The sequence below is a fragment of the Chiloscyllium plagiosum genome, chromosome 26 (assembly GCF_004010195.1).
Source record: "Chiloscyllium plagiosum isolate BGI_BamShark_2017 chromosome 26, ASM401019v2, whole genome shotgun sequence".
Classification (NCBI taxonomy): domain Eukaryota; kingdom Metazoa; phylum Chordata; class Chondrichthyes; order Orectolobiformes; family Hemiscylliidae; genus Chiloscyllium; species Chiloscyllium plagiosum.
This window is the reverse complement of record NC_057735.1, coordinates 2,683,759-2,702,570: the sequence shown is the minus strand read 5'-3', so window position 1 is coordinate 2,702,570 and position 18,812 is coordinate 2,683,759. Positions and strand designations below refer to the sequence as shown.

General features: G+C 43.9%; 1 protein-coding gene across 4 annotated transcripts in view; it reads left to right on the top strand.

Moving 5' to 3' along the window:
• The window catches only part of magi3a (membrane associated guanylate kinase, WW and PDZ domain containing 3a), a 133,817-nt gene that overhangs the window by 62,012 nt on the left and 52,993 nt on the right, over positions 1-18,812 (top strand). For all 4 annotated transcript variants that reach the window (XM_043716342.1, XM_043716341.1, XM_043716340.1 and 1 more), the window contains exons 2-3: positions 10,885-11,001; positions 18,017-18,136. In XM_043716342.1, the coding sequence (XP_043572277.1) occupies positions 10,885-11,001; positions 18,017-18,136 (237 nt within the window). The remainder of the gene's footprint in view (positions 1-10,884; positions 11,002-18,016; positions 18,137-18,812) is intronic.

Genomic DNA, 18,812 nt, shown 5'->3' with positions numbered 1-18,812 from the left:
CCAGGGTTGGAGGATCTGAGCTACAGGGAGAGGCTGAACAGGCTGAGGCTGTTTTCCCTGGAGCGTCGGAGGCTGAGGGGTGTCCTCATAGAGGTTTACAAAATTATGAGGGGCTTGGATAGGATAAATAGACAAAGTCTTTTCCCTGGGGTCGCGGAGTCCAGAACTAGAGGGTATAGGTTTAGGGTGAGAGGGGAAAGATATAAAAGAGACCTCAGGGGCAACCTTTTCACACAGAGGGTGGTGTGTGTATGGAATGAGCTGCCAGAGGATGTGGTGGAAGCTGGTACGATTGCAACATTTAAGAGGCACTTGGATGGGTTTATGAATAGGAAGAGTTTGGAGGGATATGGGCCAGGTGCTGGCAGGTGGGACTAGATTGGGTTGGGATATCTGGTCGGCATGGACAGGTTGGACCGAAGGGTCTATTTCCATGCTGTATGTCTCTATAACTGATCAGTGATTGACAGCTCTTAGTCTCTTTAACTTGCTTGTGTTATGATGTTTACCTTTTTTCCTCTTGATATCTGATTTGAAAAGCAGCAATTGCAGTTATAAAGGCACAAATACTCATTTTGTAAGCAATCGTGTGACTGATGTACGGAAATGCTAGGCTTGCTGTAGCTTGCAGTGCTGAAGAGACAAACCTATAATTTGTGTGTATTTAAAGCTGCCACTAAGTGATTCTGATGACTGGTACTTTTGTTGAGGTGTACATATTTAAATCAGTTCTTTTGGCTCGACTGCTGTTCTTTCTTTGAAAAGGGCCCTCTTTCCCCCTTCCCCAATTTATTTAAACCCTCTTTGAGCATCCTAAAATGAAGTTGGTCATTAACATAAAAGAAAGATACTGAAAATTTGAAATGTGAACTGAAAGTATTGAAGTGCTCAGCAGACTAGGCAATGTCTGAACTACTGAATATTTCCAGCATATTCCAGTTTTATGTTAAAATTAATCTCACTCTGTTATCTCTGCATGAAAAAATTTCTTAGTATTTGTATGGATTTTTCTCCTCCCTGGTGCTGCCTGTTATCATCTCCATTTACAAGTGTCTTGCCAGTATTTACCATTCAATTGGCATCACCGAAGGCAGATGATGTCGTTACTTGTTTCATTACCATTTGTAGGAGCTTGCTATGTGTGAATTGACTACTGCATTTCCTACAATACATCACTAACTACACTTTAGAAATACTTCACTGACTCCGGCCAACATGCTATTATAAGCTAAAATAAAGAATTGCAGATGCTGGAGATCTGAAACAAAAACAAAAATTACTGGGGTTGCTCAGCAGATCTGGCAACAGCAGTGGGAAGAAAGCAGAGTTAACACTTTGAGTCTGAACTCAAGTTCTTGATGTTAACTCTGTTTTCTTCCCACAAATGCTGGTAGATCTGTTGAGTTTCTCCAGGAACTTCCATTTTTGTGCTGTTATAAGTTGATCATGATAAAAGTGTGGAAAAATCTTTCTCATGGTGAGTAGCTAGGGTTGTGAACACACTGCCTGAATGTATATTAGAGATGGGTTGAATTGAGGCTTTCAAAGGCCGTTGAATGATTGGTTCTGTTCATGCAAACAGTGTGCATGATCCTGCAGAAGATGCAGTGGAAGGGCATTAAATCATGCTGCTGAATAGCCACCTGCATTTTAACTGTTCTGTGATTCAAAGTATTGGTCCTCGTTGTTGATGAGAATAACCTTTATTTGCACCATGTGTTATAAGCAACCACAGCATTGTGTGAAGATGAATGGCTGGAAGTGAATGCTCGTATCAAATTATTGAGCAAATGAGGACAAACATTGAAGCTGTCTGCTGTTTGCTGTAATGGGTGCCCGGTTTTGGGCATGATGTTTGTGATATTTTGTGTGTAATTTTTTAAGTTGGTTTACTCTGAGATTAGTGTGTTGAGTTTTCTGATTCAGTCATTTCCTAAAAGTGGAAGTTTCATTATATAAGGGCAATTAGGGATGGGCAATAAATGTTGGCCCAGCCAGTGACATCCAAATCCCATGAAGGAATTAAAACAAAGCCATAATGAAGGCTGGAAACCATTGTAAAGGGTTGGTGATTCTATCCCAACAAGGCTGGGGAAATAATGAGGAGCCAGGGGGCATGGGAGTTGAATAAATACTTTCCATCAGTACCGATAGTAGAAAACATCTAAAGCCTCCAGGAGCTACTCTCTCATAAGAGACAGACGACTGGTGTTCATTTAACTTGAGGGTCACCTTGCCTCAGGCCATAAGAGAGATTTGAGAAGGAGTGGTAACATCAGCTGGTTGTTTCTCCTACTTGGAGAGTCTGGGACCAGATGATATGTTCATAATAAGAAGTTGCATGTTTAAGATGCAGATAATGAGCAATTTATTCTCCGTATACTGAATCTGTGGAATTATTTACTGCAGATGTTTATTTGGTAAAGGAATCCAAGAGTATAGGGAAGAGACAAGAAAGTGGAGTTGAGGATTATCAGGTTATAGTCCAACAGGTTTAATTGGAAGCACTAACTTTCGGAGGTGATGAAGGAGCGTCGCTCCGAAAACTAATGCTTCCAATTAAACCTGTAATGCTGTAACCTGGTGTTGTGGGATTTTTAACTTTGTCCACCCCAGTCCAACATCGGTGTCTCCAAATCATGAGGATTATCAGGTCAGCCATAATCTCATTGAATGGTGGAGCAGATTTAATGGGCTGAATAGCCAACTTCTGCTCAGACATTTTATGGTCCTCTTCCTGGATGAATTTATAAATGTCATTGTGTGCGTCCAGAGCACAGATCGTAAAGTTTCTCAAATGCCTAGCTGACATATAAAAAAGGAAAAAGGGTGAGTGTCAGACTTATTCGACACCCTTGTGCCTGAATCTGAATGAGGGAGTACTAAACAAATCCTATTCAACAAATGTGATTTATTGCATAAGCATTCTTTGTATTGGCATTATCACAGTAACTACAGGTATGTGATTCTGTTAAAATGGTAACAAACAGGATGAAAACTAGAGAGGTTGAATAGACTGGGCGTTATTCCCTGGAGCGTCGAAGGCTGAGGGGTGACCTTTATAGAGGCTTATAAAATCATGAGGGGCATGGATAGGGTGAATAGCCACGGTCGTTTTCCCAGGGCAGGGCAATCCAAAACTAGAGGGCGCGGGTTTAAGCTGAGAGTGGAAAGATTTAAAAGAGAGCTAAGGGCCAATGTTTGCACACACAGGGCGGTGCATGTATGGAACAAGCTGCCAGAGGAAGTGGTAGAGGCCAGTTCAATTACGACATTTAAAGGCATCTGGGTGGGTGCATGAATAGGATGGGTTTAGAGGGATATGGGCCAAATGTTGGCAAATGGGACTAGATTAGTAAAGGATGTCTGGTCAGCATGGACAAGTTGGACCTAAGGGTCTGTATTTGTACTGTATAACTCTAAGACCCTTCATTTTAAAAAAAAATTAAAATCTAACCAATAGATCTGATTTCTGTCTGACGTGGTGAACCTCCCCACTGTGAATGGGGGAGTACATCTGTGTGGGTTTAAGCAATTAACCAAAGAGCTTTTAGTAACATATACCAGACTAACCGGTTGCATACCATGATGAAATGCGTTCTTCACATTGTCCTACTTGTCACTAGAGGGGAGTGCCACTAGTATGTGACACCACTATTTACCAAAATAAATCCTAGTAACCATTTACCTTTAGAAAAGTGTACACAGTGCTTAATGACAAACCTGACTCTGTGACCACACTGGCGCTGTGATTGTGCTCTAGGACAATGCATGTCTTGGTATCTGGCGGTCTGGGGTCATTCACCTCCATGAGGGTGTGAATGGATATCTATAATGGTGAGTGCCCCAGGCTTGTCAGTCTCTGACATTCCATACATCTGGTTGGTCAGAATCCAACACTGCCCATCTCCTTGAATTTGCAAAGCAGCCTCATGTCACTGTTTCTGTAGTAACCTCAGGTTCCTGTTACCTGCCTTCTGGTTAATGTTAAATCGTTGGCCTTGCTCCTTTAGGTGGATTCAAAAGATACGGTGACATAACTTTGAAGAAAGTAAAAGTCTGGGATCATGGCTATTGGACTGCACTTACTTTATCTTGAAGTATGAATGTGCTGACACATTCCTGCACATTCTTAGTTGACCCTGCAGAAGGCGCTACTGAGCTTCTTTGAATTGCTGCTGTCTGTGTGGTGAAGTTAGACCCACAGTGCTGATAGACTATATGCCAGGATTTTGATCCAGCCACAGTAAAGAAGCAGATTATATAACCAAGTCAGGGTGGTTTGCTGCTTGGTTGCAGGTGGTGCACGGTTGCAGGTTTGGAAGGTGGTAATGACACCATGATAAGTTCCTGTGCTACATGTGACTATATGAGCCACACTGAGGTAGTAAAAAGGAGAAAGTGAGGACTGCAGATGCTGGAGATTAGAACTGAAAATGTGTTGCTGGAAAAGCGCAGCAGGTCAGGCAGCATCCAAGGAGCAGGAGAATCGATGTTTCGGACATGAGCCTTTCCTGAAGAAGGGCTCATGCCCGAAACGTCGATTCTCCTGCTCCTTGGATGCTGCCTGACCTGCGCTTTTCCAGCAACACATTTTCAACACTGAGGTAGTGTCAGATTTCTGAGTGGACAGCTTAGAGCAGCTGGTATGACTTACATGATTTCTGAAAGTTTGCCTTTATTATAAAAAGATTGTGTGTCAACTATGTCTCACTGGGCAACAGGCTACGTTTTGAAGTGGAAGCGCATACATTCAATGATTCGAGACCTGAGCACACAAATCGGGCTGACAATTGATCGCAGTATTGACGGGAGTGCGCGTTCAGTGGTCCCTTCATTCAGGTCAGTCATAAACAAAGGGCCTATCTGCTCTGTTTTTAAAAAAAAACTTCTATGACCCTACTACAAGTGCAGGCAGTTCTCTCTGGTATCCTGGTCAAACATATCTCTCAGCTAGCATCAAAACAGTTGATTATTTTGCTGTCATGTTGCTGTGTGAAGTTTGGTTATGTGTTTCTATGTACAGCAGTCAGAGCTGTCCTGAGGATACGGCTGACAGTGCCAGACCTTGTGCTTCGAGAGGGGTTGAGCTGTGACCATAAACACTGGAAGGGGTCGGGGTGACCTTTTGAATGGTAGAGCACAGCACAGTAGGATCTTTTGTTTCATTGCTGCCTTCAGACTAAACTGGAAATGTCATTAATGCACAGGAGCTGCAGATTGTGATTTTCCACAGGGTGGGGCTCTCTGCTTGGTTTTCCCTGGGTCCTGCCTCCCCACCCTCAAGGGTCTTCTCCAACAGCAGTGGCTGCACTTTATTGACTATGGACTGTCATGAGGTTGCAAAAGGCTCAAGAGACATGTCTCTTCCTTCAAATTTACAAGCAAGATTGAACTTAGACAAGATTCTGGCTCCTGGGGAAGCATTCGTTATTAGGTTATCGAATCTGGGACTACAGAGTGGCCGATGAAACAAAATGTATAACAATCCCTTCAACTTGTGCTTGTGTGTTTCACTTTATTCTCCAATTGAAAGGTGAAGTAAACACATGGGCATGATTGAGCACTTGGGTTGATAGCTACTCTTTCCACTTAGTTTTTCAGCCAAAATTTATTTCCAGAAAGTGCTGATTTCCTCTCCACTCACCTACCCTTTCATGACAGAGGTAAAAACAATGACTGCAGATGCTGGAAACCAGATTCTGGATTAGTGGTGCTGGAAGAGCACAGCAGTTCGAAGCTCCTTGGATGCTGCCTGAACTGTTGTGCTCTTCCAGCACCACTAATCCAGAACCTTTCATGACACTTCAGTTCCTGTGGTGTGGTTTTGCTCCAAGGACAGCCGCCTCAGAATACCTTCAAAAATCATCAGGAAGCTAAGTCTCAATGGCTGACTGACCCTTTGAAAGCTTCAGATAAGGCCATTTCTGCATCGGTTCAGTCTCCAGCTTATAATTGCTTCCGTGGCCAAATCAGAGAGAAATTGGCCACTCCCTTTGTGGATAGAGCGGGAAGCTGTTCCCCCCACCTTTGTCAGTACCCTCACATGCATCCTGTCGAATCAGAGAAGAAAACATGGTTAGAAGCGGGAAACTATTGAGATGCAGAGAGATTTAGGGGTCCACATATAAAAATTACTTCAATTTAATGAGCAGGTGACAAAGTAATTTGAAAATGCTAATGGGATTTTGCCCGTTACTGCAAGAGACTGAAAGACCAAGAGGTGGCAGATATATAAAGCTTGTGTTAGACTGTGTTGGGCTTTTAGTCAGGATCCCAGTCCAGAATCTCTGAGAATGGTTCTGGTATCCCAAGTATTTCTTTTGGTGACCTTGGAGTAACTGTCTTTGTACAGACACTTCATGAATGTGAAGTACCCTGTCCTTTAGTTTTTAATTGATTTGCATTATCTGATGTTACGAGGAAGCCTACATCTATGTAGGTGGAAGTTACCTGGGAGCTCAGCAGAATCCAGAAACGCTATGTAAACTGTTCAGAGGGAAGGAGGAACCAACACAAATTGGTGAAGGAGAGAGATGGAAACACAAATGATGGAGGGATAAATGCGTAGACTGGCAAGACCTTGGGAGCTGGAAATGTCAGCCTGCGATGTGCGAGATTGTTTGATGTGCTCTGTTCCAGTACTTGGGCAGCTCCGATGGTGCTCCTTAGGTTTGCAGCCTCATCTTGCTCATGCTGGACTTTAAGGATGACATACATGGGTCAGTAAATTGAATTAGGATGGTTTTGGTTTTATTTCCCTTTAACATGCTGTGCATTGTAAAAATTCAGAAAATTATATAAAATTCTTAGGGGTTACTTTCTCAGATTCAACAAATCGATTGAAGTTGAATTTTTTTGTTTGCAATTGATACTGCGGGTTTTTAAAAAATTCAAACATTACTGTTTCTTTGTGCTTTCCTGATTTACAAGTTGTTCGGTTGTTTGTTAAGCAAAAGAATGTGTAGCAGCATTCACCAGTGACAAGTGTAGTGAGGATAAATCTCTAGGACGAGTGGCAATGCTGATATTTTATGCAACTTATTCTCGAGAGCATTGTTGGCCAGGCCTGCATTTATTGCCCATGCCTTTAGTGATGATGGTGAGAGCCACAGCCATCATGTGGATCATGATTTTGTTGTAGCCTTTTACTTCTATTTTGACATGGCTGTTTGAGTGCATTGAACTGTCAGCCATATTGGGTCAGGGGTCAGCTATAAGCAAGAGTTGAAAAGGTGATATGTATCCTAGTTTCCCTAACCGCTTTGGTGGGATTTGAACTTTTAAACTGCCAATTATTAGTATCATAACTATTCTGTACAAACCCTTATGCATTGAATTCAAGGCACTGGACCTCCAGTAGCACATATTGCCCTTGGTAGGGAGAATGTGCAGCATCCATTCAACACCTAGGGGTGGGAAGGTTAAGTTGTGAAGACTTAGTGGCACATATTGCATTATGAAGTTTTAATCTGCTCAGGTGACTTTACCCATTTGGTGGGTAGTGGTGGGGCGGGGACGTGGGGGAGTGGGTGGGAAATGGGGAAGGATTTCACCATCACTATTTGTTACAGCGTGGTTGTGTGGCATTTGTTGTCACATTCTGTCAACCCCATTGATTTGAGCCGCAGTGCAAGGTAGGGGAAGGGTTTATCTATGATGCTGTATTTTGAGTAAGATGCAATCTTACACAAATTCACCTACACTAGATTTAATCATGTTGTCCACAACATCTGAATGGATGAGCTGGTTCCTTATGGGGGATGTTTTTAAATTCTTTGCTAGTTTTATGAGACAGTTTTCGCACTATGATATCTATACTTCTGCATCCTGTTCTAATTTCACAGTAATGTTGCCTGGTTTATGTGGCTTGCTGAGAAACCGATGGCCAAGACTGCAAGCTCACTGAGGATTACACTGGACTCCTGGCAGTGAGTAAAGCACTCCTGCCAATGGCAAGGTCACTGGGAACCTCTGACCTCTCATGTGCTGTGTAACCAAAAGCTGATGAGAAAATGCTGAGAATAGTTGAAGCACCTTTCAATGCTGGAGAGCATTCAATCCAGGGAGACTTCAAAATTGGTTTCACATGTTTTGAGTTTGCTTGACTCTGAGCACCACTCTAATCTTGACTCTGGCAACTTCAAATCAAACATCAGCTTTAGGCATACTCTGGTTTGTCCCAAATTAAGTGAGTGAGACTACAGTTGCATTTTAGAAACTAACATGAGATTGGAGAGGGCTTTTTGCAGAGAACTGTTCAACAGTACTGTTAAAATGGATGGGGTCACCTGAACCTCTTGTAGTACATCGCCTAAGGGCTTGTGTCTGTACTTTTTGGAGCACATTACTGGTTCCCTTTTTGCCTATGACTGTCCTGAAATTTGGAGGGAAACTTTGCACATAAAAGGAATGGAGTATCAAACCCAGAATGGTGAGGTAATCTTCAATTTCTTTTGATGTTACTGAGACAGCCTTTCTGTTGGTTGGTTTTATTTCAGAGCAATGCCTAATTGCCATTGATTCCTATTTCTCTGCACTCCAGCTGGCTTGGAGTAGTCAAGACACAGGGGGGAGGTTGGAGCCAAACATTGATCAGATTTTCTGGAGAGGATGTTGTGAAATTTGTTTCATTTCCTGCATGGTCTTTTGGACTCTTGACAATATGAGCTCCCTTGCAATGATTGCTCACCAAGCAGAGAGGCAGCTGTAGTCACTGAACCTTACATTGTAGATGCACACTGTTTGTTTTAAACTGAAGAGCACTGTTGGTGTACTTTATCTCTCAGACTCCTGTAGTTCAAGGAAAACACCCACCACACCTGAAGGGTAACTTGGAATGGTCAGTGACTTCGAGTCTTGCAGTGGAGTTGAGCAAGGAGAAAGAACATTTCTAAATTGGCCAATCCTGAGCTGTTGAAACGGGTGTGCTGAATGATAATTCCCATCCCAAACTCGCCCTCCCAGCTCCAAGCAGTAATTTGTAGGTAGGGAGCAGATGAGTGGTTTTGTACATAGTGGGGTAATATTTGAACCCTGAACTAATTAAATACTAAGACAGACTTGGACGACTGAATGGCCACTTTATTGCTATTTTCCTCTGAACTAGTATCACATGGTGTGCAAATAACAGGAATAATGGAGTTTGCAAGAAACAAAATTCCCTTCAGACTGTTTATACTCGTTTCCTTTTAGTGTTAGGTAATACCCTGTGGTGTTTCAGCACAGCAGTAATGCTTAGATAAAAGAGGTAATAATCAGAGGTAATAATCCTTAAACTTGGTATAAGGAGTAGAGTTATGAAAAGAGGAAAATGGAGCAATGGTTGTGTTTCAACAGAACTTTCTAGCAAAAGAAACTTGGGCAACTGGACAAAAGGGGAATGCCAAAAGCTCTGGAGGACCAGAAGTGAAGCGTTCTGGGTGTGATGTGGTTTTTACAGTTAGTTAGAAGTGGGAAGCAGCCAGTGTCACATGGAAAGAAGCCCGTAATTGAGGTGCTAGGGCACCGAGAGCTAGTAAAAGTCGGAATGCGGGATGCGTGCAACCAGGAGCATAGAGCTTTTTGTTGTGTGTAGCAAACTAGCATACAGACAAAATAAAAACAAATTGCTGGGAAAGCTCAACAGACCTGGCAGCATCTGTACAGAGAAATCAGAGTTTACGTTTCGGGTCTAGTGACTCTTCCTCAGAACTCCTCCATTCGGAGGAAAGGTCACTAGGTCCAAAATGTTAACTCTGATTTCTCTCCACGGATGATTAGATTCCCTACAGTGTGGAAACAGGCCCTTCGGCCCAACAAGTCCACGCCGACCCTCCAAAGACTAATCCACCCAGACCCCATTTCCCTCTGACTAATGCACCTAACACTATGGGAAATTTAGCATGGCCAATTCACCTGACCTGTATATCTTTGGACTGTGGAAGGATTCCAGAGCACCCGGAGGCAACCCATGCAGACACTGGGAGAATGTGCAAACTTCACACAGTTGCCTGAAGCAGGAATCGAACCCAGGTCCCTGGCGCAGTGAGGCAGCAGTGCTAGCCACTGTGCCACCCTGTGCTGAGCTTTCCCAGCAAATGCTCTTTTTGTCTCTGATTTCCAGCATCTGCAGTTCTTTTGGTTTTTATTTAGCATACAGACAGAATAGTTGACAGTTTTATCCTTGTTAAGTCCTTGTAAAACCCTTTATGAGCAGTATGAGGTGATTTTGAAGCCTCAGGATGTCCTGGAATTCTTCCGCTAAACCGTTCTGAAATTCTAACTTTCCTACCACTTCTAAATCCTCCTGAAAACTCATCTCCCTGACAATACCATAATATCTCCCCTTTGTTTTCATGTCCCTCTTTCTAACCATCGTTCTCTCTCTTCCCCAATTCTTGTTAAAGCCTCTGTTGAAACTGATCTTGTTGTGACTGAGATTGTGCACTCAGGCTAACATGTTAATATTGTATCAAAGTTGCCTCTTCACCATTCCTCCATTCCAACAATGAGATTTTCTTTCTACATCTGTAGGCTGTTTTAAGGAGTTAATGCATATAACTGAATATGTTATGATTGCTCCAGGGCAGTCTGGTCTGTCCTCTGTAATCGAATCCCATTACAGCCTGGCAGAGCTCAGTTTGACTTCTGTTCAATCCAGTGACATTATCGTGGAAGTATTTATTGCTTTTAGAAGCTCCTTTTAATGTTATAAATGGAATCATTTGCTCAATGTGTGAGATAAATCCAGTGACCCTGGTGATGGGTAATTCTGCACTAAAGCAAATTATTGTTGTCCTTGCTGCAAATTGTCCTTTCTGTGCCTTCTGGTGCTCCTTTTCACAGGCTGTGTTGATGGATGAGGTTGTAAAAAAAAATTAAACCATTGATTGCTTTTTACAGGCAGAATAATAAACAAGGAGCTTCGCCACTACCTCAGCCTGCAGTTCCAGAAGGGATCGGTGGACCACCAGCTACAACAGGTGATCCGTGACAATCTCTACCTGAGAACAATCCCATGTAAGTGCAGTCTACCATGCAGCAATGTGGATGGTGTGCCTGTGTCTATGTCTGTTGTATCAGTCGTAGTCTGGTCGCATCATACAGACAGAAACTGATGAGTTGGCTATGTGTCTCTCTCATTGCCTTGCAGCTGTCACATCACAGGAATGCAGCCAAATCAAGCTCTATGTTCTATAGTTTTGGCTGGAAAATTAAAGATTGGCTTTCCAACAAATGATTCTGGCTTTAAGTCCAAAAATATGGGCCATAACTAAGACAAATCAAGAGTAGTAAGATCGTGAAGCATGCCACACCAGGAGTAGTTGTGAATGGTACAGTGGCTTTTAAGAAGAGGCTGGATAAACACGAGGGAGAAAGGAATAAAGATTATGTTGATGGATGTGGCTGAAAGATGAGCACTAGCATGGTCCAGTTCGACTGAATGGCTTGTTTCTCTGCTATAAATTCCATTATAGCTTCATGAATAATTGAATTGGTGAGGCCAATAGTCTGAGAAACTATCATGGTTGCGAAGAGGAGTCGTTGGACTTGAAATGTCAATTCTGTTGCTGTCTTCACAGATCCTGCCAGACCTCCTGGTCTTTCCAACATTTAGTTTTTAATTTCAGGTTTCTAACATCTGAATAGTTAACTGATTTTATGGCACTGTGGGGCATTCCTGTTGGCCTTGGTGCCTGGAGGTCGGGGGGAGCGGCATTGTCCAGGTGACCCTGATCAAGGATGCACACCTAAAGGATACTTCTTGACACTGTCGTGTTGGAGGTTTCCTCAAGTCAACTGACCCAGTGTATTGTAAGTGTTGTGTATTTACTGACCTGCTCAAAGATCTTAGCCTGTGAAATCCTTCTCACTAGCAATTATCTCTTCAAGAATAAAAGAAAGCCCTTAATTTATATCTGCCAATAACAGGCAATGACATGTAAAAGCTAGCACATTTTTGGTCAATAAAATCCAATATTAATAGTTTTTTGCCCAGAGTTTAGACCATAACCATGGTTTTTGAGAGTCAGGGGAAGATCCTGTTCATGTCTTTGATGTACAACACTGAAGTTGTCTTGATCCAATAAAGTTGTTTTCAGGGAACAGAAAGACACTTGTGTTGTTTTATTTAGATGCTTGACAACCTGACTTGGAATTATATCATTTATTCCTTGACTGTTGCCAGGTCAAATCCTGGAATTCCTAACATCACTGTGGAGACAGCTGTGCCACATGGATTATAAATGTTCAAGAAGCTGGCTTGCAACGATCACTTTTCAGGGCAATTAGGGATGGGCAATGAACGCTGGCCAAGCCAGAGGCACTTGCAACCTATCAATGAATTTAAAAGGAAGCACTGCTCCCCACATAATCCCAGCTGTTTTGTTTTTGAACTGAGAGCCCTGAGCCTTGAGAAACTTGCAAATTATTTATCATAAAATGCAATATTCATTGCATGAATGAATTAGTAAGTAAAATGGGAAAAAAAAGCCTTAGATGTATAATAATATGAAGACCACTGGAACCTAAAAAAAAAATTTCATCAGTAAAATGTAGCACAGATTTACAACATTCACTGCTCCAAGAACTTTCTGATTCATTATGTTGTTGTATCTACTAAAGAAGGTGCAAAACTTGACCTACTCTTGGGAAATAAAGCAGGGCAGGTGACTGAGGTGTCAGTGAGGGACTACTGTGGGACCAGTGACCATAATTCTATTAGTTTTAAAATTGTGATAGAAAAGGATAGACCAGATCTAAAAGTTGAAGTACTAAATTGGAGAAAGACCAATTTTGACGGTATTAGGCAAGAACTTTCGAAAGCTAATTGGGGGCAGATGTTCGCAGGTAAAGAGATGGCTGGAAAATGGGAAGCCTTCAGAAATGAGATAATGAAAGTGCAGAGACAGTATATTCTTGTAGGGTGAAAGGAAAGGCTGGTAGGTATAGGGAATGCTGGATGATTAGAGAAATTGAGGGTTTAGTTAAGAAAAAGAAGGAAGCACATGTCAGGTGTAGACAGGATAGATCGAGTGGATCCTTAGAAGAGTATAAAGGCAGTAGGAGTATACTTGAGGGAAATCAGGAGAGCAGAAAAGGGACATGAGATAGCTTTGGCAAATATGATTAAGGAGAATCCAAAGGGTTTTTACAAATACATTAAGAACAAAAGGGTAACTTGGGAGAGAATAAGGCCCCTCGAAGATCAGCAAGGCGACCTTTGGGTGGAGCTGCAGGAGATGGGGGATATACTAAATGAGTATTTACTGTGAAAAAGGAAATGGAAGATATAGAATGGGAAAATAGATGGTGACATCTTGAAAAATGTCCATATTACAGAGGAGGAAGTGCTGGATATATTGAAATTCATAAAGGTAGATAAATCCCCAGGACCTGATCAAGTGTACCCTAGAACTCTGTGGGAAGCTAGAGAAGTGATTGCTGGGCCTCTTGCTGAGAGATTTGTATTATCGATAGTCGCAAGTGAGGTGCCAGAAGACTGGAGATTGGCTAACGTGGTGCCACTGTTTAAGAAATGTGATAAGGACAAGCCAAGGAACTATAGACTGGTGAGCCTGACGTCGGTGGTGCGCAATCTGTTGGAGGGAATCCTGAGGGACAAGATCAATACATATTAGGAAAGACAAGGACTGATTAGGGATTGTTAAAATGGCTTTCTGTGTGGGAAATTGTGTCTTCGAACTTGATTGAGTTTTTGAAGGAGTAACAAAGAGGATTGATGAGGGCAGAGTGCTGTGCGGGATCTCTATGGACTTCAGTAAGGCGTTTGACAAGGTTTCCCATGGGAGACTGGTTAGCAAGGTTAGATCTCATGGGATACAGGGAGAACTAGCCATTTGGATACAGAACTGGCTCAAAGGTAGAAGACAGAGGGTGGTGGTGGAGGGTTGTTTTTTAGACTGGAGGCCTGTGACCAGTGGAGTGCCACAAGGATCGGTGCTGGGTCCGCTACTTTTCATCATTTATATAAATGATTTGGATGTGAGCATAAGAGGTATAGTTAGTAAGATTACAGATGACACCAAAATTGGAGGTGTAGTGGACAGCAGAGAAGGTTACCTCGATTACAATGGGATCTTGATCAGATGAGCTAATGGACTGAGGAGTGGCAGATAGAGTTTAATTTAGATAAATATAACGTGCTGCATTTTGGGAATGCAAATCGTAGCAGGTCTTGTACATTAGGAGAAAGTGAGGACTGCAGATGCTGGAGATCAGAGTCGAGAGTGTGGTGCTGGAAAAGCACAGCAGGTCAGGCAGCATCCAAGAAGCAGAAGAACCGATGTTTCTGGCATAAACCTTTCATCAGGAAAGGCTTGTGGGTTGGGGCTGAGAGATAAATGGGAGGGGGGGGTGGGGCTGTATGGAGGTAGCTGGGAAAGCGAGAGTGGATGAAGGTGAGGGAGAAAGTGATAGGTCAGAGGGGGCAGTGATGGACCGGTCCGGAGGGCAGTGATGGACGGGTCCGGAGGGCAGTGCTGAGTTGGAGGCTTGGGACTGGGATAATGTTGCGGGAGGGAGAGATGGGAAATGAGGAAGCTGTTGAAATCCACATTTGTCCTGTGTGGTTGCAGGGTCCCAAGCCTCCAACTTCACACCACCCTCCGACCCGTCCATCACTGCCCCCTCTGACCTATCACTTTCTCCCTCACCTTCATCCACTCTCGCTTTCCCAGCTACCTCCATACAGCCCCCCCCCCCCCCCCCCTTTATCTCTCCCCCCCGGGGGCACCCCGCCCCCATTCCCGATGGAGGGCTTTTGCCCGAAACATCGATTTTCCTGCTCCTCAGATACTACCTGACCTGCTGTGCTTTTCCGGCACCACCCTAATCTTGCAAGGTCCCAAGGCGGAATATGAGGTGTTCCTCTTCCAGGCGTCCAGTTTGGTGGTGGAGGCAGCCCAGGACCTGCACCTCCTTCAGAGTAGGAGGGGGAGTTGAAGTGTTCAGCCTCGGAGCGGTAGGGTTGGTCGCTGCAGATGTCCCAGAGATGTTATCTGAAATGATCAGCAAGAAGACATCCTGTCTTCCCAATGTAGAGGAGACCACACAGGGTGCAACGGATGCAGTAGATGACATTGGTAGAGTTGCAGGTGAATTTCTGATGGATGTGGAAGGATCCCTTGGGGCCTTGGACGTAGATGAGGGGCATGATGTTGGTGCAGGTTTTGCACTTCCTCTGGTGTCAGGGAAAGGTGCCAGATGTGGTGTGTGGGCTGATGGGGGGGGGGTGTGGACATGATGAGGGAGTCGTGGAGGGAATGGTCTTTTCGGAATGCTGATAGGGGTGGGGAGGGCAATCTATCTCCGGTGGTGGTATCCATTTGGAGGTGGCGGACATGGTGGAGGAGGGCGCATTGTATGCGGAGGTTGGTGGGGTGGAAGGTGAGGACCAGGGGTTCTATCCTTGTTGCGTTGAGAGCCGTGGGGTTCAAGGGGGGTGGTGCGTGAAGTGGAGGAGATGTAGTGGAGGGCATCGTCAACCACGTGGGAAGGGAAGTTGCAATCATGAAAGGAGGAGGCCATCTGGGACTTTGAGGTGAAATTGATCATTCCTGGGAACAGATGCGGCGGAGGTGGAGGAATTGGGAATAAGGGATGACATTTTTACAGGAAATAAGGTGGGAGGAGGTGTAATCCTGGTAGCTGTGGGAGTCGGTGGGTGTGTAGTAGATGTCTGTGGTTAATTGGTCACCAGATACTGTGATGGCTAGGTCCAGGTGAATTTGAGGTTGGGGTGGAAAAATTGATGAACTGTTCAACCTCCTTGTTGGAACACGAGGCAGCGCTGATACAGTCATCGATGTTGCGGAGGAACAGGTGGGGCGTGGTGCCGGTGTAACTGCGGAAGGTGGACTGTTCCACATATCTGACTAACAGGCAAGCATAGCTGGGTCCCATGCGGGTGCCCATGGCTCCCCCTTTGGTTTGGAGGAAGTGGGAGGATTGGAAGGAAAAGTTGTTGAGGGTGAGGACCAGTTCAGCCAGGTGGATGAGGGTGTCAGTGGAAGGGTACTGGTTGGGACGGGCATGAGAGGAAGAAATGGAGGGCTTGGAGGCCTTAATTGTGGCGGATCGATGTGGACAGGGATTGGATGTCCATGGTGAAGATGAGGCATTGGAGGCCAGGGAAATGAAAATCTTGGAGGAGGTGAAGGGTGTGGGTGGTGTCCCGATCATAGGTGGGGGGTTCCTGGACTAAGGGGGACAGGATGATGTCAAGGTAGGAAGAGATGAGTTCAGTGGGACAGGCATAGGCTGTGATAATGGGTCGATTGGGGCAGTCAGATTTGGGAATCTTAGGAAGGAGGTAGAATCAGGTGATGTGGGGTTCACAGACTGAGAGGTTGGAGGCTGTGGATGGGAGATCCTTATACACTTAATGGTAAGGACCTAGGGAGTGTTGCTAAACAAAGAGAGATCTTGGAGTGCAGATTCATAGTTCCTTGAAAGTAGAGTTGCAGGTAGATAGGATAGTGAAGAAGGTGTTTGGTATGCTTCCCTTTATTGGTCAGTGATGAGTATAGGAGTTGGATGGTCATGTTGTGGCTGTTCAGGACATTGGTTGGGCCACTGTGCAATTCTGGTCTACTTCCTATCGGAAAGATGTTGTGAAACTTGAAAGGGTTCAGAAAAGATTTACAAGGATGTTGCCAGGGTTTGAGGATTTCAGCTATAGGGGCAGGTTAAATAGGCTGGGGCTGGTTTCCCTGGAATATCGGAGGCTGAGGGGTGACCTTATAGAGGTTTATAAAATCGTGAGGAGCATGGCTAGGGTAAATAGAGAAGGTCTCTTCCCTGGGAGAGTCCAGAACTAGAGGGCATAGGTTTAGGGTGAGAGGGGAAAGAGAACTGAGGGGCTATTTTTTCATGCAGAGGGTGGTGCGTGTTTAGAATGAGTTGCCAGAGGAAGTGGTGGAGGCTAGTACAATCGCAACATTTAAAAGGCATCTGGATGGGTATAGGGTTTGGAGGGATGTTGACTGGGTGCTTGCAAGTGGGACTAGATTAGGTTGGGATACCTGGTCAGCATGGACGAATTGGACCGATGAGTCTGTTTCCGTGCTGTACATCTCTATGACTCTGTGACTCTAATAGCCCCTGTTTTTAAACTATTAAGTTTCTTGAGCTCTTTGATCCGAGAGAATGGGAGGTTCTTGTGGACATCAAGGGGAGTGGGCAAATGCTGATCCTTCCTCAACACCAGCTTTATGATGAGGGATGTTGGTTCTTTCCATATCTCCTACATTTCTCCTATATAAATCAATGTCCTTTTTTCCCTAAATAATTGGCCTGAAGCTCTATGCCTTTGCATAAATGTATATGTTTTACAGCTCAGGATATAACAAAGTTCTTTACAGCATATTTGAGCTGAACCAGTGCTGGATCCTCCGAGCTCCCTGCTTCAATCATTGCTTTCATTCACCATGTCCCATCTCAACCAATGCTCCAGCGCACTCACTTTGAGTAAAACGTTTTCCTTGATGTACAGCCTTGTGTTTAAGATGTAAGGAATAAGAGCAGGAGAAGGCCACGTGTCTCCTCAAAACCAGTGAGAATCATATTCCAAACAAGCTGTTAAACTGAGTCCAGGTCTGCCCTCCTGCCTGGGCATCTGGAGCAATATTAATTTTTCAGCCAACACCTATAAATAAATTGTCTTTATCACCTTGCTGTTTTGAAGGAACTTGCTGTGTGGAAATTGGTTGCTACAGCTTCCCAGACTATAACAGTGACTGTATGTCAAAAGGGTTTAATTAGCTCAAACCATGATTGGTTGGTTCTGTATAAATACAAGTCTGTTTCTCAGTGTTCCTCAAGTACTCGTCCAATTTAGTTTTAAATGGTTGTCTAATCTCTGTTCTTATTGATCCTCGGTGAAAGCTTTTTTCTTTCATCCAGATTCTACACTTACTCATCAAAATATCTTTCTGCTCTCAACAAACAAACTCTTACTGAATGGTAACAAACTGGAATCTGATTGCTTGAATTTTTTTTGGTTTTGTTTCAGGCACTACAAGGCCACCCCGTGAAGGTGAAGTGCCAGGGGTTGATTACAACTTCATTTCTCTAGAGGAGTTTAAAACCCTCGAGGAGAGCGGAGCCCTTCTGGAAAGTGGAACCTTTGACGGTGAGTTACTGAATCCTTGCCTTTATCTCACTTGCCTCCTATTACAGCTGCTTTCCTCAAGAATTGTTGTGCCAGATGCTGGGAGGCAAGGGGGCACTCACAATGACACTCTTACCCTTAGGGTCACTTCTGCTCCCCTATATTCAAAACGCTTCTGAAATCACCAAAACCAGCTGGTATTTATCTAGTGCCTGTTATCATTGTTAAACATAACAAAACACTTCATAAAAGTCTTGTCGAACAAAGTTGTGTCCAGTATTGGAGCTATTCAGAAGTAATCAAAAGTTTGGTTCACGTGGTAGTAATCTAGGCATTTCTTAGAAATGTGGAGTGGTTTAGGGAGAAAATTGTAAAGTTTTATAGAGGACCAGAACTAAAAGGAACTGGAAAGTTATAAGGCTGGAGGAGATTATAGTGATAGAACAGAGGGGGTTGGTGCAAGACCATGGGGTTTTGAAACTGAGGATGAGAAAGACCTGGAGCTGGCAATGGTCAGTGAGCACAGAGGTGATGTGAGTCAGATTCAGTATAATTCAGGGTTTAGTGTATCCTTTACGTAGCTGCAGCAGTAACTTAGCATGTGAATATTGTGTTTAAAAAGTAAACTTTGCAGAATAGTAATCCGTGAACAGTGTCCCATCTGGCGTCTATGGCAATGCCACTTTTCAGTGCCAAA